This window comes from Colius striatus, chromosome Z (genome assembly GCF_028858725.1).
Source record: "Colius striatus isolate bColStr4 chromosome Z, bColStr4.1.hap1, whole genome shotgun sequence".
In the NCBI taxonomy this organism is placed as follows: domain Eukaryota; kingdom Metazoa; phylum Chordata; class Aves; order Coliiformes; family Coliidae; genus Colius; species Colius striatus.
The window spans coordinates 76,203,533-76,223,723 of record NC_084790.1 but is presented as its reverse complement, the minus strand read 5'-3'; the positions used below and the strand labels follow the sequence as shown (position 1 = coordinate 76,223,723).

At 41.7% G+C, this 20,191-nt stretch overlaps 1 protein-coding gene across 2 annotated transcripts in view; it reads left to right on the top strand.

Moving 5' to 3' along the window:
- Positions 1-20,191, top strand: part of UNC13B (unc-13 homolog B) — a 223,462-nt gene that overhangs the window by 132,118 nt on the left and 71,153 nt on the right. For both annotated transcript variants that reach the window (XM_062017878.1, XM_062017877.1), the window contains exons 12-16: positions 686-764; positions 2,486-2,560; positions 3,053-3,272; positions 14,525-14,752; positions 15,064-15,205. In XM_062017878.1, coding sequence (XP_061873862.1) covers positions 686-764; positions 2,486-2,560; positions 3,053-3,272; positions 14,525-14,752; positions 15,064-15,205 — 744 coding nt within the window. The remainder of the gene's footprint in view (positions 1-685; positions 765-2,485; positions 2,561-3,052; positions 3,273-14,524; positions 14,753-15,063; positions 15,206-20,191) is intronic.

The window sequence follows — 20,191 nt, the reverse complement described above, 5'->3', positions numbered from 1 at the left end:
GTTTTTAGCATTAACTTTATAATCGTCTGACTGATTTTGCTTCCTGCAATAAAGCATCTTTCTCTTCACCACTCCACCCCTGCCAAATTTAATTAAATGGAAAGTGAAGGAATGGAGAAGGACAGGAGACAGGATGTTTTAAAGTTTCCAAAGCTTTTCCTTCAATGACACTCAATGCCAATAGTAAACTATAAACTAAGCTCTCTCCAGGGAACAAAATCTAATTCTGAAAATGTATGGCTCAGTTGCTCAGTCATGTAACAGTGGACGTGGTGTTACAGATGTTACCAGTCAAGTGCCACAGCCTTGTGTGAAATACTGACACAGAGCTCTGGTTCTGCCGTTGGGTAAGTATTTTTGCCGGATCTGTGCCCCACAAAAGTAGTGGCGGTAAGGCTGCCTTCACCCACCATTCCAGCAGCAGTGACTCTTGGCCTACTCTGAGCTAGTTCACACTTCAGAAGTAAGAGTAAGATAATGACCTTTTTTTTTCAGCATGTTAGCAATGTTGGTTTATTATTAAGTTGCATTTGCAGTGAGCTGATTCTTCTCACTCTCATTGACTGTGATACTAGCAAGGAGACTGTTTTAAGGAAGTTTTTTTGTTATTTTTTCATTGTCTGTCGTTTCTGGTGAGATTTTTAATTTTTTTTTTTTTTTTCTCTTTTCCCTTCTGAATTTCCAGGCCTGCAGGTGGTCTCTATGGCATTGATAGCATGCCTGATCTACGTAAAAAAAAGCCAATTCCACTTGTCAGTGATCTGGTAAGAGATTTGTTTTACTTCTGCCGCACAGTCATTAGTGCAGGTGCTTTTTGACACCTGTTAACACTCATTGACAATTCAGGAAGCTGAATGCTTCCTGTTTTGTTATGTTCTTATGCTAAAGGCTTAGGAGTTGTATGTGGAAGAATCTCAGTGAGAGAGGCCATGGTTTTGTAGACAGTTTCATTCATTTGGTAGAACTGAGATCTTTGTTTTGTTCTTTTTTTTTTCTTTTTTATTCTACAGGGAACATTTGATTCTTTTTAGACCTGCATTATTTGTAAATGTTTTCCTGAAAATCACGTACTTTAGGGAAAGTTATATGTCCATGTGAGGTTTGGCAACTTATCAGGAGGTTGGAATTTCAGAGGATAGATAAATGAGCATATGTGCTTGGATTTTTAAAGCCATTTGCAATATTACCAGTAGGCTTCTGCACGGAGGAAGCACAAGGACCAAGCGAGTGATGAGGACAAGTTTCATATGCTTGTGTGATATGGTGAAATAAGGCTTCTGCAGGACAAATGGTTTTCTGTTGACTGCTCAATACACATTGTATCTCATACTTGGGAGAAATGCTGTAACAACTGAAAAACCAGTTTCCATATCCTGCAATTCACGTGGCAAGATGCATGCAATTCTCTCTGCCAGCTTATGCATGGGAAGCTTAACGTGTATCTTACTAGCATCTAACTCATCTAACTTACTAAGTGCTCGTATCTTAAGTCTTTGCATTAATGGCATTAACTTGTGTCACTTTCTTTGTATGCTTTCATTCTCTCTCTCCACAGGCCATGGTAAGTGGAGCTAAATACTACCCACCAAGCCTTCACCAGAAACACAGATTATTGTACCTTATTTTCCCTCCACTTTTTTGCTTTGTTTTGAATCTGCAGTATTGCAGTGCATGTGTATCCAGCACTCTGTCCTACTCTATCACTGATGGAATGAACTTTTTCAGCCTGCCTTCAAACAGCAGAAAGGGGAGCATAAATGAAGGTTTCTGACAGGGAGTTGATAATTTCAAAGACTTTGCTAGCTTTAGTTTCTTTCTCTGCTTTCACTTAAGTGGAGTGGCTTATTGAAGTCCTTTGTGTACCAGTGTGACATGGCTGCAAAGGCACTGCCCTGTGCTCTCAAGACTGCAGAACTTAGTGTTGATGTGGTTCGAAATAGGCAGTTTTGATGGGAAAATGCTGTTCATTGTGTTCAGTGACGGCCAGTGAGTGTGATACACTAGCACATTCAAACCTTTGCTCCCAGCCCATTCTGTTTCCTTTTTATGCCCTTTTTGTCATGTTTGGGGGTGTTGTGTATATTGGAAAACTGATGGAAACCTTTTGGATGTGAATGAAGTTAGATATAGAAGAACAGGTCCCATGACCTGACCTTAGGCAATAGCAGAGATACCATTGCCACTCTAACCTGGAAGTGGAGATGTGAACCCCAGTTTAATTGACAGTTCTTACCAGAAAAACAAATAAAAAATTGCCAGAGTGACACTGGTGCTTGTGGGCAAATGGAAACAAGTTGAAGATCTTTCAAAGTGTGCATCTGACTCCTCTGAGATGTTAGCTATCATTTAAAAAACCAACTTGAATGTAATAGACTGCTAGTGTGGTATCTGGTCTGACAGAGTCATCTTGGTCACATCTCAAAGTGTGTAGTGCCAGTGCATTTCTGAATATTGGTGGTGAATAACAAACTTTCTTCTTTCTTAGTCACTGGTTCAGTCCCGGAAAGCTGGAATTACCTCAGCAATGGCCACTAGAACATCTCTTAAAGATGAAGACCTGGTAAGTGGGAGGGTTGCTTGGCTCATGTTAAATTTTAGTAAGCAAGTTAAGGGAATTTGGCTCTCTGGAATACAGAGCCAGCTTCACAGATATCTAAAAATATAGATGCAAAGCTTCTTGTATCGTTTGTTTAAATAAACCAAACATTTAAAAAATAACACTTAATATGTCAATATGATCCTGAAAAATGTAGTCTTACCATCTCCGTCTGTGCTACCATGGCGGACAGTGTGTGAAACTTGCTTTATGCAAGATATTCCTCATCAACTCCTTAATTCTTCGATCTCCTCCACCTTTTAGATGCCTGGAGAAACATTTTTGAATGGATGTGCTCTGATGCTGCTTGTAAGGGTTTGGTTAATTTGGCTACCTCAGATGTGTAGATTTATTACACTGCTTATGCCTTTTCCCTCAGAACTCATTTGACAGCCAGTAAAAATAGGTTCAGTCACCTTCACTGAATGCTGCTTTATATGTGCTTTTGCCTTTCAGAAATCTCATGTCTATAAGAAGACCTTGCAAGCCTTAATTTACCCCATCTCTTGTACAACCCCGCATAACTTTGAAGTGTGGACAGCCACAACTCCTACGTACTGCTACGAATGTGAGGGGCTGCTCTGGGGTATTGCACGGCAGGGAATGCGCTGCGGTGAATGTGGAGTCAAGTGCCATGAGAAGTGCCAAGACTTGCTCAACGCTGACTGCTTACAGAGTGAGTAGTGGACAGTGGAGTGCAGCTCTTCGGAAAGTGTTACCACAGCTTTCCTAAATGTCCAGGTGATACCTCAGTGATCAGTGAAGCTGAGCTTATTCAAATGACTGCATGTTTTCTGAAAAGGTGACATAGAGCTAAGCCTGTGTCCATCATCCTTTGGACAAACCTCCACTGATGCAAGAGAACTTCTTGCCAATATTGTGCTTGATGTGCTTTAAAAGATTTTTTACTCTTTTGAATCTATTTGGTTTTGATGGGTTTGTTGGTTTGTTTGTTTTAACCTGTGTAACGTATTTAATCTCACTCTGTCAGCTCAGGTGGTGTGTTTGCTAATATATCCTGCATGAAAGAGAGGCAGTGGGCTTGGTAACTAAGGTACTAGGCTGGATATTTTGATATTTGTTCTCTTTCCTGCCCTAGTGTACCAGTCAGACTGCTTGTGTTAAAACTGGTGTTAAGCTCTTCAGATCAGCACTAGGTTCCTGCTTAGGGCGCAGAGTCCATGGATGTAGCTCAGGTTCTCTGTACAAGGTGCAGGTTGGCAAAGCATTTTGTCTTTCTAATAGTAGAGCCTCATGGTTAAATCATTTTAGATGACCTGAAGCTGAGTCAGCAGAAGTGATGGGTCAGATAGGAAGGTGTTTTTTAAAAATATGGAGAGCATTTCACTTTCCAACTAGCATTCCTGTTTATTTTATTGTTTTTTTCTCCCTTTAAAAAAAGAGCTCTTCAAAGAGCTGTGGCTTTGCAGAATAAATGAGACCTTACACAAACAATGGAGATGTTTCAAAGGAACTTGATTGAAGAAAAAAAAAAGAGAGAGGAAAAGTACTAATTTAGGCATCTGGCTTGGTCTGGTTATTTTTATTTGCTTGTAAAATAGTTTCTTAATTTGGTCTCAAATTTATGTTCCTGCTTGAGCATAAAATATCTTAGTCTAAATGGAATAGAAATTTTTGCCATATGTGTTAAATCTTGAGTAGGAAGGTGGGGCTGTCTGTGTTCACTCTTGATTTTTTTTGGTGTTGCAGCTTAATGAACTAAGTCTGAGGAATCAGAAAAGTTTGTGAAGTATATACAGACTTATTGCAAATCCATAGAATCATTTTGGTTGGAAAAGACCTTTAAGATCACTGAGTCCAACCACTAACCTCACACTGCCAAGACCATCACTAAACCATGTCCCTTAGAGCACCATCAATGCATCTTTTAAATATCTCCAGAGACAGTGACTCCACCACTTCCATTGGCAGCCCATTCCAATGCTTAATAACCTTCTCAGTGAAAAAGTTCTTCCAAGTGTCTAATCTAAACCTCCTCTGGTGCAACTTGAGGCCATTTGTTCTTGTTACTGGACAGAAGAAACTGATTCTCTCCTTTCAGCTAATTGTAGAGGGTGATAAGGTCTCCCCTCTGCCTCCTTTTCTCCAGACTAAACACCTCCAGTTCCTCAGAGTTCGGCGGTTACCCATCACACTTGTGCTCCAGACCCTTCCCCAGCTCTGGTGCCCATCTCCAGACACGCTCCAGCACCTCAATGTCCTTCTTGTAGTCAGGGACCTCACCAGTGCTGATTACAGGGGGACAATCACTTCCTTGGCCCAGCTGGCCACACTGTTTCTGACACAAGCCAGGGTGCCATGGGTCTTCTTTGCCACCTGGGCACACTGCTGGCTCATGTTCATCCACTGTTGACCAACATCATCAGGTCTTTTAACTCCCAGTAGCTCTCCAGCCACTCTGCCCCAAGCCTGTAGTGTTGTGTGGGGTTGTTGTGGCTCAAGTGCAGGACCAAGCTCTTGGCTTTGTTGAACCTCATTCTATTGACACTGGCTCATTGTTTGAGCCTGTCCAGGTCTCTCTGAAGGGACTTCCTGCTCTCAAGCAGGTCCATGCTCCTGCTCAGCTTGGTGTCATCAGCAAACTTAGTGAAGGTGCACTCAATCCCTTCATCCATATAATTGATAACTAAATATCAATAATTATAGGAATATAAAATGAAATCTTTTACCCTTCTCAGTTTTTTGGGAAAGCCGGGCTGCAAGGGATACGAGTGAATCATACGTATCTTGTTCAGTGTTGCTTGTGCTTGTCTTTTTGATGTACACAGAGTTTTAAGTCATAGTTAGGACTTGGAGCTATTTGCAATGGCTTATTTGCCAGACACAGCTGATACTAGTAATGCATCTCCTCAGTTGCTTAGCATTTCTAGATTGGTCTTTGAGGGTTGCAAGGTTCTTTACAGTTTATGGCATTCAACCAATTGCATAATTGACACCTTGACTTTGTTGTGCTCTTTTTTTTTTTTTGCAATTAAGCAAAGAGCTGGCGTGTTGCATTTTGTCAGGACAATGTAGTTAAGTTATAGCTCAGTTTTCTGACCCAACCTTATGTAGAGTCAGTTAGACTGAGGTTAACTTTAGTTGTTTCTGGAATTCACCACAACTATCTGCCAACTGGTAATTTTCAAAAAGGATGAGACTGAGGATTGATTGAAATACAAGTCCACAAAATTATAATGTTGCAGTGGATATGTGATATGTCAGTATGGGGGAAATGCTGTGGAAAGCAGAGGAAAATTAAGTTCTCACCAACAGGCACAAAGCTGCTGTACAGAGCAGAGGTCATGAAGTTCAAAACAAGGGAAGAAAAGCTAGATTTAAGAAATAACTGATGACTAAGAGGAAGTACATTCCTGGAGGGGGCAGCTGTGGCTATACATAAACAATAAGGGAGACTACAGTCTTGGGTGGGTACTGATAAGAGTTCAGTGGTGATGGAGAAAATAGGAGAGTGTCTTGAGAGAGGATGGTTTGAGTTTGCAAATCTTTCAAGAGAGGCATGGCAGCATGGGACTGGAGAAGGACAGAAATGATTCTGTTCCAAAAAATGAAAATAGCCGTATTAGGCCTGTTCAACTGAATTTTTTTAAAGGGATGAGGTGGATCCCAAAGCAGAGGTGTAAGACGTGCATGTACATCTCCTGTGACTCTAGCCTGCAATTACAGCTATCCATGTCTTAAAGCCTTTCTGAGCAGTAGACACTAGGTTTAATAGCTGTCAGTAATAGCTCTGAGAATTAGTTTAATCCTTGTTTGAACCTGTTTATGCTTGAACTATGTTGGGGAGGAGGGAGACAAGCAGCAGGGAGGAAGATGGTCCATTTAAGCTCACTATTTAAAAAAAAAAGGGGGGGGATTAAATTTGCTGGAAGAAAATTAAAGATGGAAGTCAAAGGCAACTTCAGTGATGAGAACAGAGAGTCTCTGGAACAGCCTCTGAAAAATAACCATGGGGGCAGGTTTTCTAATCTCTGGTTGGAATTAAATAGGCTTATGCAATGGGCTGTGGGATGTGATGATGGCAATAGTCTGTGCTTTTCTATGGAATAGAAGTAACAACTGGAAATTACTCTACTTTTCACGTATGGAAAAGCATTAGATAGGAACTTGTTATTTTATTCACAGGGTTGCAGGTGTTTGCTTTGCACATCTCCTTTCAAAATATAAACACAAGATAACTCAACATGCAGAGGGGAAAGAACAGTGTACGTGAGGCTCAAAACTTTTGAAGCATGTAGAAAGGCAAAGCCCAATGAAATGAAATCTTTGCTTACTGAGTTATTTGAAAGCTGCCCATCATCAGAACAGGGAAGGTACAGACTGTGAGCCAGAGATCTGTGGGAGTACGCAGTGTGAGTGTTGTCGATATCGTTAACTGGGGTAGAGATGTAAAAGAAACTGAAGATGGCAATTCTGTAATTAAAAGACAGAAAAGGCAGAGGAAAAATAGCACTATGAGGTTAAGATTATGGTAAGGCCAGTATGTGAATGTGCTGCTGGGTTGGGAAAACAAATACTGCCAATACTGGAAATATATTGAAGGCTTTTTCAGGCAGCTGTGTTCTTTGCTTTGGCATGTTCATCCTAAAATCTATCTAACTGGAATACACCAGGCCAGAAGAAAATGGGAAAACTAGATTTTATATGTGTTTGAAGAACATAGGCTGTGCTTGAGGAATGAGAAACGGGGTTTCTGAGAGACAAGCAACAGTTTAGAGATCCAATAAATTCAAGTCTGAACTTTCTTGTATTCTGAACTCGGGAGGGATTTATTCTGAACAGAAGCTTTATTGTTGCTACTGGCAAAAAAACCAAAACAACCCAACACCAAAACCGTTCTCAGGACATATTTTCACTTAGGTCTATTTAAGGCTTCCAGAAACAGTACATTGCAGTAAAATGAGTTTTCAGGCTGGTAACAAATACAACACTATTGATTATAGTTGATGCCTCAAGGCATATCTTCACTTCAGTCTATGTAAGTCTTCACGAAAATGTTGCATTGGAGTACAATGAATTTTCAGGCTGGTCACAGTTACAGTTCCATTGTCTATGCCTTGAAATTTTGGGTAGACCATCTAAGGTTTTATTCCTTAGAATCAGAATGTGCTTTTTATCCATCTTCTGTTCTTTGGTGCCTTTCTGGAGGAAATAAAAGGATATTGTTCCCCAAGTTGGTTAGAATTAAGTTTATTTTTTTCTGAGGTGTTTTTTCTTACTCAGTTTCTTAAAAATACAGATAGTGTCTGATGCAGTCAACAGATGTGTGGGACTGCAGTGATGAAATAATCAAATTCAGCAGCACTTTGTTGCGATTTGAATCAAAACCCATTTGCAGATTGGTTGAGCAGTGCTGTTCCATGAATTGACAATGTCTGAAGTGCGTTAGACTGGAACCAGTTGTGGCATGTGTACTGCAGCCATCTGGTTTATGGCACTGTTAGCACTAGGTTATTTCTCTGAGGATGTTCCTTTTTTGTTGATAGTTAGAAAATATTATTTGATGATGGGGTGCTTAAATTTTATGATAAGCTTGTTAAATACTTGTTCAAGGAAAGATGCTCTCTTTTTAGCCTTCTGCCATTCTTAGAAGTACTTGAAATCTCTGCTTCATTGGTACACTTCTTTTCTTACTTGAATGAAAATGGATGGAGGGATGGTCTTTAAAATCCCTTTATCATGCAAATCTTTTGGAAAAAGACAGCTTTCTTCTTTTGCTGTGAGCACTAGTGTAATACTACCTAAAAAACAACAGGTTGGGTAATGTTAATGTCAAAGCGAGAGTAAAGCTGAGAATGACTGTCTGGGATACCAAGAGATAGATGCACAAAAATAAGAACTATGAAGAGAGTAGAAGGGAAGGGCATTATGCTAGAAAAATCCTAGTAAAAAGGGCCTTACAGTTCTGGGCTGTAATTTGAAAAGCCATAGTAATTTGCTTTTGCAAATTATTTGCTTCTGCAAATTATGTGTTATTTTTCTTTGTAGTGATGCTAATCTAGTCCTTGGTAGATTACAGTTAAACCTGAGGAAAGAAAACCACAGTAGGATATCAGAATTTTATTCTCTGAAAATGTTGGAAATGAGAAAATGACATCTCAACCTTCAAACTATTGTTGAAAATGAAATCTGTGTTGTATGATAGCTGGTTGGGCTAGATGATCTTTTGAGATCCATTCCAACCCTTAAGATTTTGTGATTCTGTGTTTTATGATACGCTGGAGCAACAAACCTTTGAGAACTTCACATGAGCTGTCAGGGGTGCCTTCCTGAATGCCCTGCTTTTGGTACTGTTTCGGCTCCTAGTTCACGAACTCGGGAGTTGTTAAATACTTTTTAACTCGGGACTGAAACTCAGGTATGTTTGTTGCTCTTGGGATGAGAAGCTTGTCCATGTTGCACTCTGAATTCAGAGACCAGCTCAGTGAGTAGATTGTTCATGAAAATGGTTAAATTATTCTTGTGGTAATCGCCTTGACTTCTGGGTTAAATAATGATAAGACACCATGGTGATGAAGACTTGTTTGCTCCCAGAATCCTATGTAGGAAAATATTTGCACAGAAGGAGGAAGCATACCTTTATTTGAAACTTGAATATCTATTTTAAGTTTCAGGAATATGTAATTTCTAAGCATTATCCGCCTACTAAACAGCTGTGATTCTATCCTGCCAGTGTTGCTTTCTTAGCTTTTTCCTGTTAAAGCATAGAATAACAGCACTGTCAGTTTACTAATAGCTGTATCAATACAATTCCCAGTATAGATGTATTTGCTTTCTGTTTCCAGTCATAAATGGACTCATAATTCAGCCCTAGAGAGGAACAGAGAAATAAAGACCAGTACCATTTACATGGTACTGTGCCTTTCTGTTACCATTCACAGAACTACTTGAAAAGCTGATCCGCTTGTCAAACCCCTCTTTTTGCAGCTGAATAAAAATGATTCAAGTTGAACTGCAGGAAAAAACCTTTCTACCATCCGGTATAGTGACATGTTTTGGGTTTATATTGCATAAATCATAGTCCCTCAGTGGTTGTTTTGAAAACTGTTGGTTTTGTACCAACAAGAGGTGTTAAGAAAGAGTGTATTGATGAGACAAGGGGTTTATCTGGTCTGCATTAGCCCATGTTGTTAAACAAGGTATCTGTCTGATTTCAGCTTTTGCGCTGAAGTTCAGATAGAGCCTCTGCAGGGAGACAGACACCTTTCCCAGGGAAGGAGTACTGAAGCCTTCTTACCCAGACAAAATATCAGGGCAGAGTGGAGGAGCAAGGGGAGCAGCATGGGTGGAAGTGGGGAATTTCCTCTGCAATTCAGGAGGCAGTGCCAACCACTGAAGAGAAGGTTGTTAGGTATGTATGTGTCATGGCTTACACATTCTGAAGCCCAGGATGCCCTGGGCCACTGCGAGCCTTGTAAGGGGGTAAGTGCACTATGCAGAATTTTTGGAGGTGGTAGGGATATTATATTTATCATATTTTGACTAGATTTCTGCAAGGTGGCATTCTAGAGAATCATTGTTTGCACCTGGAGTACTAGCATTAAGGTGATGGTGCAGACTGTGCCACTCCAGAACTATGATAACTGTCAGAACCTGTTCTGTTGTCATGATTTAGACTCACCAAGGGACAAAACACCACAATTAGATTCAAGTAGCAAAGACCTGAGAATTGCCAAAAGGCAGGGAGGGCTTAATTGCCACTTATGGTCCAGGACAAAACAGACCAGGCTACTGGGCTTGGCGAAGAGAACAGAAAAGAATTTAATCCAACACCAACTAAAACGTAACCATAAAATCCCAAAACATAACAAACATAAACCAACACAGAGTGGTACAACAATGAAGAGCACAACCAGCCTTTTAAGACCACCTTCTCCCCACCCCTCCCCTCTTCCCGGGCTTAGAGCCCTGGTCCCAGTATCTATTTCTCCTGCCCTGGTGAACAGCTCAGGGGGCAGGGAATGGGGGTTTAGGTCAGTCTGTTGCTGATGGCTTCTGCCATTTGTCTCTCCTCGGGGCAGATGGGCTCCTTGTGATCCTCCCTGCACGTCTGTGGGGTCCCTCACACACCCAGCAGCCCTGCACAGGCTGCTCTGACGTGTGTTCATCCCAGAGGCTGCAGCTCCTCTCTGCTTCTCATGTGGGCTGCTCTGCGGCCCGCAGGCTCCAGCACGGCCTGCACCATGGCTGTACCCCCACACGGTCTCTGCCTGTCTGGGTGCAATCACACGGAGCTGCTGGTGGCTCTCAGTCCTGCCATGGCCCTACATGGCTTGCAGGGGCACAGCTGTGTTCTCACCATGGGTTGCAGAGGGTCTCTGGTCTGGTGCTCCTCCTTCCTTCCTCCTTCCCTGACTGTGGGGTCCACATGTTCAACTCCACCTTGTACCACTCTTACATCTCCTCTCAAGTACTTCAAATTCCCATCCTTAAATAGTGCTGGCAGAGGCACCAGATTGGCCCAGCTGGGCTGGAGGTGGGTCTGAACCCAAGAGCTGGGGGAGAGTCTGAGAACTCTTTACCAGGTCTGCACTACAGCCCCCTCCCCAATTACCAAGCAAAAGCATCTCCTTACTAAACCATGACATCTGTTTAATAACTTTATCAATTATCTGGATGAGAGATCAAGTGCACCCTGAGTAAGTTTGCTGATGACACCAAGCTGAGCAGTTGTGTAGATCTGCTTGAGGACAGGAAGGCCCTTCAGAGGGACCTGGACAGGCTGGATCGATGTGCCAAGGTCAATAGAATGAGGTTCAAGACGGCCAAGTGCTGGTTCCTGAACTTGAGCCACAACAACCCCACACAACACTGCAGGCTTGGGGCAGAGTGGCTGAAGGGCTGCCAGGAGGAAAAGAACCTGAGGGTTTTGGTCGACAGTGGCTGAACTCATGTTTATGAACTCATGTTTATGCTGGATCATGCCAGCAGTGTGCCCAGGTGGCCAATGGCATCCTGGCTTGAATCAGAAATAGTGTGGCCAACAGGGCCAGGGCAGTGATTGTCTTCCTGTACTACTGGGCACTGGTGAGGCTGCACCTCGAGTACTGTGTTCGGTGTTGGGCTCCTGACTCCCAAAGGGACTCTGAGGTGCTGGAGAATGTCCAGATATGGGCACCAGGGCTGTGGAAGGTTCTTGAGCACAAGTCTGATGGGGAGTGACTGAGCTCTGAGGTACTGGAGGTGTTTAGTCTGGAGAAAAGGAGGCTGAGGGGTGACTTTATCACCCTCTACAACTACCTTAAAGGAGATTGTAGTGAGTGAGGTGAGAATTCATCTCTTCTCACAAGTAACAAGTGACAGAACAAGAGGAAAGGGCCTCAGGTGCACCAGGGGAGATTTAGACTGGACATTAGGAAGAACTTTTTCACTGAGAGGGTTGCTAAGCAAACACTGGAAAAGGCTTCACAGGGAGGTTGATGGGGTCACCATCCCTAGAGATCTTTAAAAGATGCATGAATGACATGGTGAGGGACATGGCTTGGCATTGTGAGGTTCATGGTTGGACTTCATGATCTTAAAGGTCGTTTCCAACCAAAGTGATTCTATGAACTCTTGCCCATCTTAATGATGAACAGTGAAACATTTATATATTTGCAAGTTACCTGGCTAGTAATTTATTTAGAAAATGGCTTTGAAATAGAGCATTCCACTAATGCACAATGTAAACTTCTTGAGGTCAGAAAGATCAGGGCAGAATTGGTTTCTTTGGATCATGAGAGGTTCTAGAATTCCAGGTAGGAAAGGCAAATTGTTCAGTTTGGCCTCTTCAGATTTCCCAGTAGTTTTCGGTAGCTCTGTGTAGACTAAATAGAGTCCACCTCCATCTCCAGAAGACCTAGTTCTGATCAAGCTGAATAGCATTTATTACCTGAAGTTCAAAGTACAGCCCCTGGTATAATTTTGGTTTCATATTAATTTAATAAATGTTGGGTCTACAGCTGGATGATTGCCTGATACAAGACATCACTTTGGGTGGTGCTAGTTCTTCATCACCAGTGAGAAGAGGCAGCAGGGACTGTGTAATTACTTGCAGTATTTTGATTTCATTTCATCTTAAGCCAATGATAAGAAACTCTAGGGCAGATACATTTTATTGTACTAAATGAAATACTGAACATCAAGCCCCTAGCAAGTATAACGAGAAAGTAATCAGGTCATGTGAAGTTATGGCTTGTTTTATATCCAGGTCTTTAATAGCATGCCTTGGAATGCAGTGCTCTTAATGAACTTCTGAAACTTGATTAGTCACAATCTGTTCCAAACTGTGTTTTTATTCTTTTTGATTTGGGTGGTGGAAGTTATAATTGAGTTTTGTTTCTTTATTGAAGTGAATTCAGTAATGGTGAAAGGTGTTAGACTGAAGGCCCTAGAAATGGATATCTTCAGGCCCAATCACTGGGCACCCTGTTGGGACTGTTAACAAGGTTGCATGTTGCGTTGTACTGCTGGGGGTCCTTTAAGTGTATGTATTCGCAGAACTTTATTCATATTTGTTTACTACCTGCTGAAACTGTTTCATATGCAAAGCTATAATGCCTTATATTAAAGGTGTTCCAGACATTGTATTTGCTAATTTTTCCAGAAGAAATCAATGTTATGTATCTTTGTGACTGATGGCTGCCTTTGCACAGACTTGTACTGCTTTAATACATATTTTCAAGGTAATTTAATATTTGGCGAACACTTGAATGAAGATGATTTTTCTAGGACAAAGCTTTCTTTAATTAAACTATTCCAGAGAAAAAAACAACCAAAAACTAGCAAAAGCATATTAAACTAGACAGAAGTGTTATGACTGAGTGTTTTTGCAGGAGTTTTTTATTGGTTTAACTTAATTTGATTTAAGATGGTAACTTAGAATTGCTGCAGACTGCATGTAGAGAGACTGTGTGCAATCTTTGATTGCTGCTTTTCATTTCACACCTGGGTTTGTCTGCCCTGTTGGCTCATGTCAGTGCTTTCATTAACACATGCCTCACATCTGACACAGTAGTCATTGGCTGAATTTCGACTGTCAGAAGTGAGTGGGGAGTTTGTGGGAGTGCCCTTATCTTGTAATTTTATGTACTTTTGGAAGAGATATGTAAGTGACTAGAGGCCTCCCTCTTTCCAGATGCAGTTGAATACCAGTGTAGTACAGCTCCTGTGCATGAATCTCGTGTTTCCAGGTGTTGGGTACTGATACTAGTGTCCCATGCTTATGATGGCCCCAATTTTTAACTATTGAACTTGCTACCTTATAGGTTTTTGTTGTAGTTACTATGCCAATGTGATTGAAATAAGGTATTATTTGTCTCCATCAAACTGATAAAAACAATGGGATCGAGTGAGTGACTTTGGTCACAGACAGGATGGGACAAAGGCTGTGCAGTGACTCTGTGCTGAATGAAGAGTCCCGTGGCACATATCAGTAGGAAATACTGACCGTGTCAGTCCACCTGAACTTCTGCTTCTCTGTGGTGCTGAGATGCAGCCTTGAGACAAGCTCTTAGATACTGTTTGTGATGGTGTTCCTATGTCCTCTTCTTGTCACTTACACTACCAGGGATTTGTTTATTCAAAGCAAGGTGATGAGAGAAGGGCCCATGCTGATGTCTTCAGCTAAAGAATGAACCTAATTTCTGGATCTTCCTCGGCTGCAAAGGTATTAAACTCAGGCCTGTTGTCAGAAGAGAGTCCTGATCCCAGGTTATAGAGGAATCTGGGCACTCCCTTTCCTTTCGCCAATAGGCAATCCAGATTCTCTTGTGTGTATGTTGAAATGGAGGATGTCTGTAGAAGTCAGTAACAAGAACCATCACGTGGAGGCTAACTCTTGGCTTTGCTCTGACTGTTCAAATTCAATGAACCATGACTTTGTGTTTGTCTGTTTCTGATGAACATTGTGTACTTTCTGGTACGCAGGAGCAGCAGAGAAGAGCTCAAAGCATGGAGCTGAAGACCGAACCCAGAATTTCATCATGGCAATGAAGGATCGCATGAAAATCCGGGAGCGGAACAAGCCAGAGATCTTTGACTTGATCAGAGATGTGTTCTGTGAGAGCAAAATGACACATGCTCAGCAGATGAAGACAGTGAAGCAAAGTGTCCTTGATGGCACTTCAAAGTGGTCAGCAAAGATCACAATAACAGGTGAGGGAGGAAGGCACGGGTTCTCTTGGCCTCATTTGAGAACCTAAGGTGAGAGAGAGAGAGAGTTGGTGTGAATCTAGAGAGAATGGAGAGGAAGGACTTCTCTGACCTGTATCTCTTTCTGCTTAGTGTACAAGTAACAGGTGATGCTCTTATCCCAGGGACTGTAGTACACCACAAACTGAGTCTCATCCAAAAAGCTCTTGAGTAATACTCCTATTTCTCTGGCCATTTTGAGCTCCTACTTCATGTGATGTGTGTACACATTGTCTTATTGTGTGGTAGTGGTAACCCTTCTTTTTTCCTTCCAGTCGTATGTGCTCAGGGTCTGCAGGCCAAAGACAAGACTGGGTCCAGCGATCCATACGTAACCGTTCAAGTGGGTAAAACAAAGAAGAGGACAAAAACGATTTTTGGGAATCTGAACCCTGTATGGGAAGAGAAGTTTTACTTGTAAGTGCTCTCACAAGGACTCTCAACCCCATTTGCCTGTCTGTGTGATCAGTGCTTCAACAGCTGTGTCTTCTGTTTCAATTAGCACTCCCACATCACTTGTATTGCGTGCTGGTTTTACATCTGCTCAGTGTTGTGTGTGCTTCTGGAGATTTGATGTCATCAGCAGTTGCAGGTAGTGCCCACCTATTCCTCTCATCTGACTGACGTATATAGATCAATTGTCTGCTCTGTGAGAACTTTTATATTGATGTTTCTAGAGAAAACTAAAGAAAAAGGAAAATCATTAACTCAGTGACTTTTGTTCTTGACTGATAGACATACCTCCAAAATTCTTTGTAATATAAAAGACTAAAATTTGTATAAATGACTAAGCAAACTTCCTATAACCTGTTGCTGTGACCTGCTACCAGTGTTTGATCAACAAAGGTTAAAGGTAGATAGTTTTCTGTCACTTTTCTATGAAGCTACCAGTCTCCCTGTTCAGTTCTGGAAAATAAAGGTAACAGTAACTCTAGGGATTTTCTGTGTTTGAGATGGGCAATGTGTCCATATCTGAATTGAAAGCAAGGGTTGGAGGGAGAATTCTTTAGATTTCAACTACTCTCAGAAGGCTGAAGAATGTGTTATTTCATCCTGTTGAATAAATCAGCAGTACCTTAAATTTATCCTTGAACATGTTAAGCAAAATGGAAATATGAAATCCAGCAAGTGTTTTGTGAAGAATCTCATTCAACCTCAAACATCTTTATTTCTTTTAGTGTTTAAGCTCTTCCCTTGTACCTTCTCACTCTTTCTTTTTCCTTCCTTGTTTTTTCCTAAAGTGCTTGCAGGGAGCTCCCTCTGCAAACTGAAACTTGTATTTTAAAATCAGTTATATCAGCCCACCTTTGTCTTTACAATGTACAGTACAAACAAAAGTATTTTTAAAGTAGTTTTCTTCTGCTCATTAACGTCAGAAAAATCTTGATGCTATTTTGAGCAAGTAAGCTCTTGGCTTTATTCTTAGTTTAGTTCAAGGTAAGATTACTGCTTGGTAAGCAGTAAGTATGCTTGAGGTGCCGTTTGGATAACTAGTCACAATAGCAGCAAGTTTGTGTGGGTGCCTTGAGGACCTTGATTTACCATGCCAAGTAGTTACCATGGTATTTGCAGTGTGTTCCCTTCTAATTTTAGGAGCTTCAACAAATAGTGTGTTTAAAGATAGATAGCACAACATGATAAATGTCACTGTTTTAATGATGCCACTGTTTAGATTTTATGGCTGTATCTGTGATTCAGCAGATAATACGCTGTTGGGCATTACAGTTCATGCTACTTTCTACCTTGCCTGTATCTAGGTGGTCGCTTTAATTGCCTTGGAATAGCATGAGGAGATGTAGGAAATGACCACAGTCTTGAAAATGATGGCAAGAGAGCATTCAGTACTGGAATTTATGTGACATTTCATGAGTAGGTGTCAAAGCTCACCTTCTGCTGGATGAGGGGAGTGTCATTTAGAAGTGTGTGCAGCACTGGTCTTTCCACATCCATCCTCCTCTTTTGTATTTGTAGATCTTTTTTCAGCTTACTCTTAACATTTCTGAAATTTTCTACCACATAATCAAATGGAAATTTAAATCATCATATAGAGACCAAAAATACCCATTACATACCGAACTTTTGGAGAAGAAATTGTCAAATTTAAAGGGTTAGGAGGTACATGATTTGTTTTTTAGAATAACCTTAATTTGTCATAGTGAGAACAAGGTGTGCAAGCCTACCTTGCAGCAGACAGGTGGCAAGTTTAGTGTTCAAAATGCTTAAACGTTTCTGTGGACACGAGTTATAGGAGTAGAGACGGTGTCAGGTCAGTAACTAACCTGTGCCAGTGCTGTTCATTTTCTCTTTGTCTCAGTGAACAGTCTTTTTGGTAGTTAGTGTTTATTAGGTGCCCAGTGTCTTTCATATAATCACAGTTCCAGTGTTTTTTCAAAGGTTGAATATAGAGTCAGGATACTGTGTGCATCAGTCATTATAATTATAGCATTGTGACTGTAATCCATGGCATGAATTGAGGCAGACTATGTACAGGTGAGTGATATAGTTCTTTCTACAGACTTAGTAAAGTTTATTGAAAGAGGTTTACACAAGTTTTAAAAATTTTAAGGCTGCCATAACCTATTTCAAATAGTTTTCCTGTGCTTATTTACAGTGATGGACAGAAAAGTATATTAACTTAAATGCATCTCCTTAAGTACGACTTTGTTCCATTTCTGTGTATTTTCAGAAAAATCTTCTGCAGTAGACTTGACCCAATTCAGGAGTCCAAATTTAGAACCATATTTTAGAAAAGAGAAGACTGAAAACACTTTGGGTTTCCATTATAAGTGCAATTTAGGTCATTACTAGCCTGTGTCACTGTCGGCATCTGCTTAGATTAATGAACAATTCATGTTGCCTGAGTAAGTAGTTTGCAGGTCCTGTTTCTGTCTGAAAATTACCTCTTTATATATTTACATCTTTAGCTTTAGGAAATATGTTGTTTTAGAGAGGTTTTGTGTCTTTCATTGGAGTTTGAAGACCTGTGAAAATATAGGGGTTGATCTTTCTCCTCAGTTCAGAGTTTTGAAGGCTTGATGCAGAGTCTCTGCGTATGTGATGCTGGCAGGAAGAAGCTTGATGGGAGGGAAACTCCAGCCATTGCTGCAATGCAGAAATGTTCTGTGAGCATGCACTAAGGAAGCCTTGCTTCCCTTGGCTTTATATCCTATTCCCCTTCTGCAGTGACTCCTTGTCCCTTTCCTATGGTTATGATGAGCAGGCTTATTGGTAGCGTTTTTCATTTGCCATACCCCTTTCTTCTCTGTGCTCTCAGCTCTCTTTCCTTGCCCTTAACTCTGGCTGGACAGAAGGCATTATGTGTCCTGACTGCATCTGGTTCTGAGTTGTCTGGATTGGTTGGTACATGAGAGCCAGACAGCTACAGACTTCCCAGGGGCAACAGCTGGTACATGTTTCTCTTCTCCATCTAAGTGTAATTTTTTTCACAAAAGTTGTTAGAACAGAAGCTTTCACAGAAAGTCTGTGTAACTCTCATTTCCTTAGGAAATAGCCCAGTAATATTAGAGCGAAGATATTTTTGCACTATTCAAGGCAATTAGAAAAAGAGATTGAGTCCCCATTTAGACATGTTTTAGACTGTCAGTAGAAAACACAAGATTCCTAGAATGATTTTTGGTTTTTGTGCAAGCTGAAGCTGAGCACCCATTTGAATGGGCTACAATAGCAGACAGTGCATGGGAGAATAATCTTGACCACAGGACAGAGTTTCTGTTTTAAAAGGGAGAGCTGCTAGTCTGTACCTTAATTCAGTAAGTACCCCAGTCTTTAATGGCTGTGAACACTAGAAGTACTGGATTCAAACAGAACATTCCTGCTTTTCCTGGCCTAGGGACAGAATGACTCCTCCATTTTACAACGATTGCCCCCCTGAAGTTGTCTGAGTACAGCTGTGTCTGAAGCTTTGAATGGTGGGTGTGAAATCATTGCCTGGAACAAATTACCTTGTCACTGAACAATTTGCAAGAGGCATGTATGTTTTCTCACTGCAAAAGAGTAACTGAGTTAAAATAAATGCAGTGCCTCCTGCTAGCAGATAATCAGTATTTTACTAGGACATGCAGATACATGATACACATTGTGTCCCCACATGTAGGAAAAGGAGGCAGGAGGCCTCCATGGATGAGCAAGGATCTACTGGGACAACTCAGGCAGAAAGCAGCCATCTGTGAGAGCTGGAAACAGGGCCCGATTTCTTGGAAAGAGTATGGGAACTTTGCCAGAGCATGCAGGGGTGCAACTAGGAAGGCTAGAGCCCTTCTGGAATTAAGCCAGGAAAGTTGAGGAAAGTATTAAGATGTTTTTCAGATACATCAATAGTGAAAAAAAATAGATTAGGTGGAAGATAGGTCTGCTGCTGGACACAGAGAGTGCGCTGGTGACAGAGGATGCAGAAAAGGCCGAAGTACTGAATGCATTTTTTGCTTCAGTCTTTGCAGCCAAGTCCAGCCCTTGGGAAGCCCAGTCCAGCAAGGATAGTAGGATGGCCTGGACAACAGAGGACTTGCCCTGGGTGGAAGAGGTTAAAGACTTATTGGCCAAGCTTAATGCTTTTAAGTCAATAAGTCCTTGATGAGATGCATCCTAGAGTGCTGAGGGAGCTGGCTGATGTAATTGATAAGCCTCTCTCTATCATTTTTGAACAATCATGGAGGACAGGTGAGGTGCCTGAGGACTGGAGAAAGGCCAATGTCACTCCAGTCTTCAAAAGGGCAGGAAGGACAACCCAGGAAACTACAGGCTGGTCAGCCTCACCTCCATCACTAGAAAGGTGATGGAACAACTCGTCCTGAGTGTTGTTGCTAAACATATGAAGGAAAAGATGGTTACCAGGGGGAGTCAACATGGCTTCATCAAGGGGAAATACCGTTTGACCAACCTGATAGCCTTCTACAAGGGCATAACTGGCTGGCTAGATGAGGGGAGAGCAGTGGATGTCATCTACCTTGACTTCAGCAAGGCTTTTGACACTGTCTCCCATAATATCCTCATCAGAAAGCTCAGGCAGTGTGGCTTGGATGAGTGGACAGTGAGGTGGATGGAGAGCTGGGTGAATGACAGAGCCCAGAGGGTGGTGATCAATGGCACAGAGTCGAGTTGGAGGCCTCTGGAAAGTGGAGTTCCACAGGGATTGATTCTGGGGCCAGTCTTGTTCAACATCTTCATCAACGACCTGGATGAGGGGACAGAGTGTACCCTCAGCAAGTTCCCTGATGGCACTAAACTGGCGGATTCTCCAGAGGCTGTGCTGCCATTCACGGCTTTAGAGTTGGGCAGAGAGGAACCTCCTGAGGTTCAACAAGGCCAAGTGCAGAGTCCTTCAGCTGCAGAGGAACAACCCCATGAACCAGTGCAGGCTGGGGGTTGACCTGCTGAAGAGCAGCT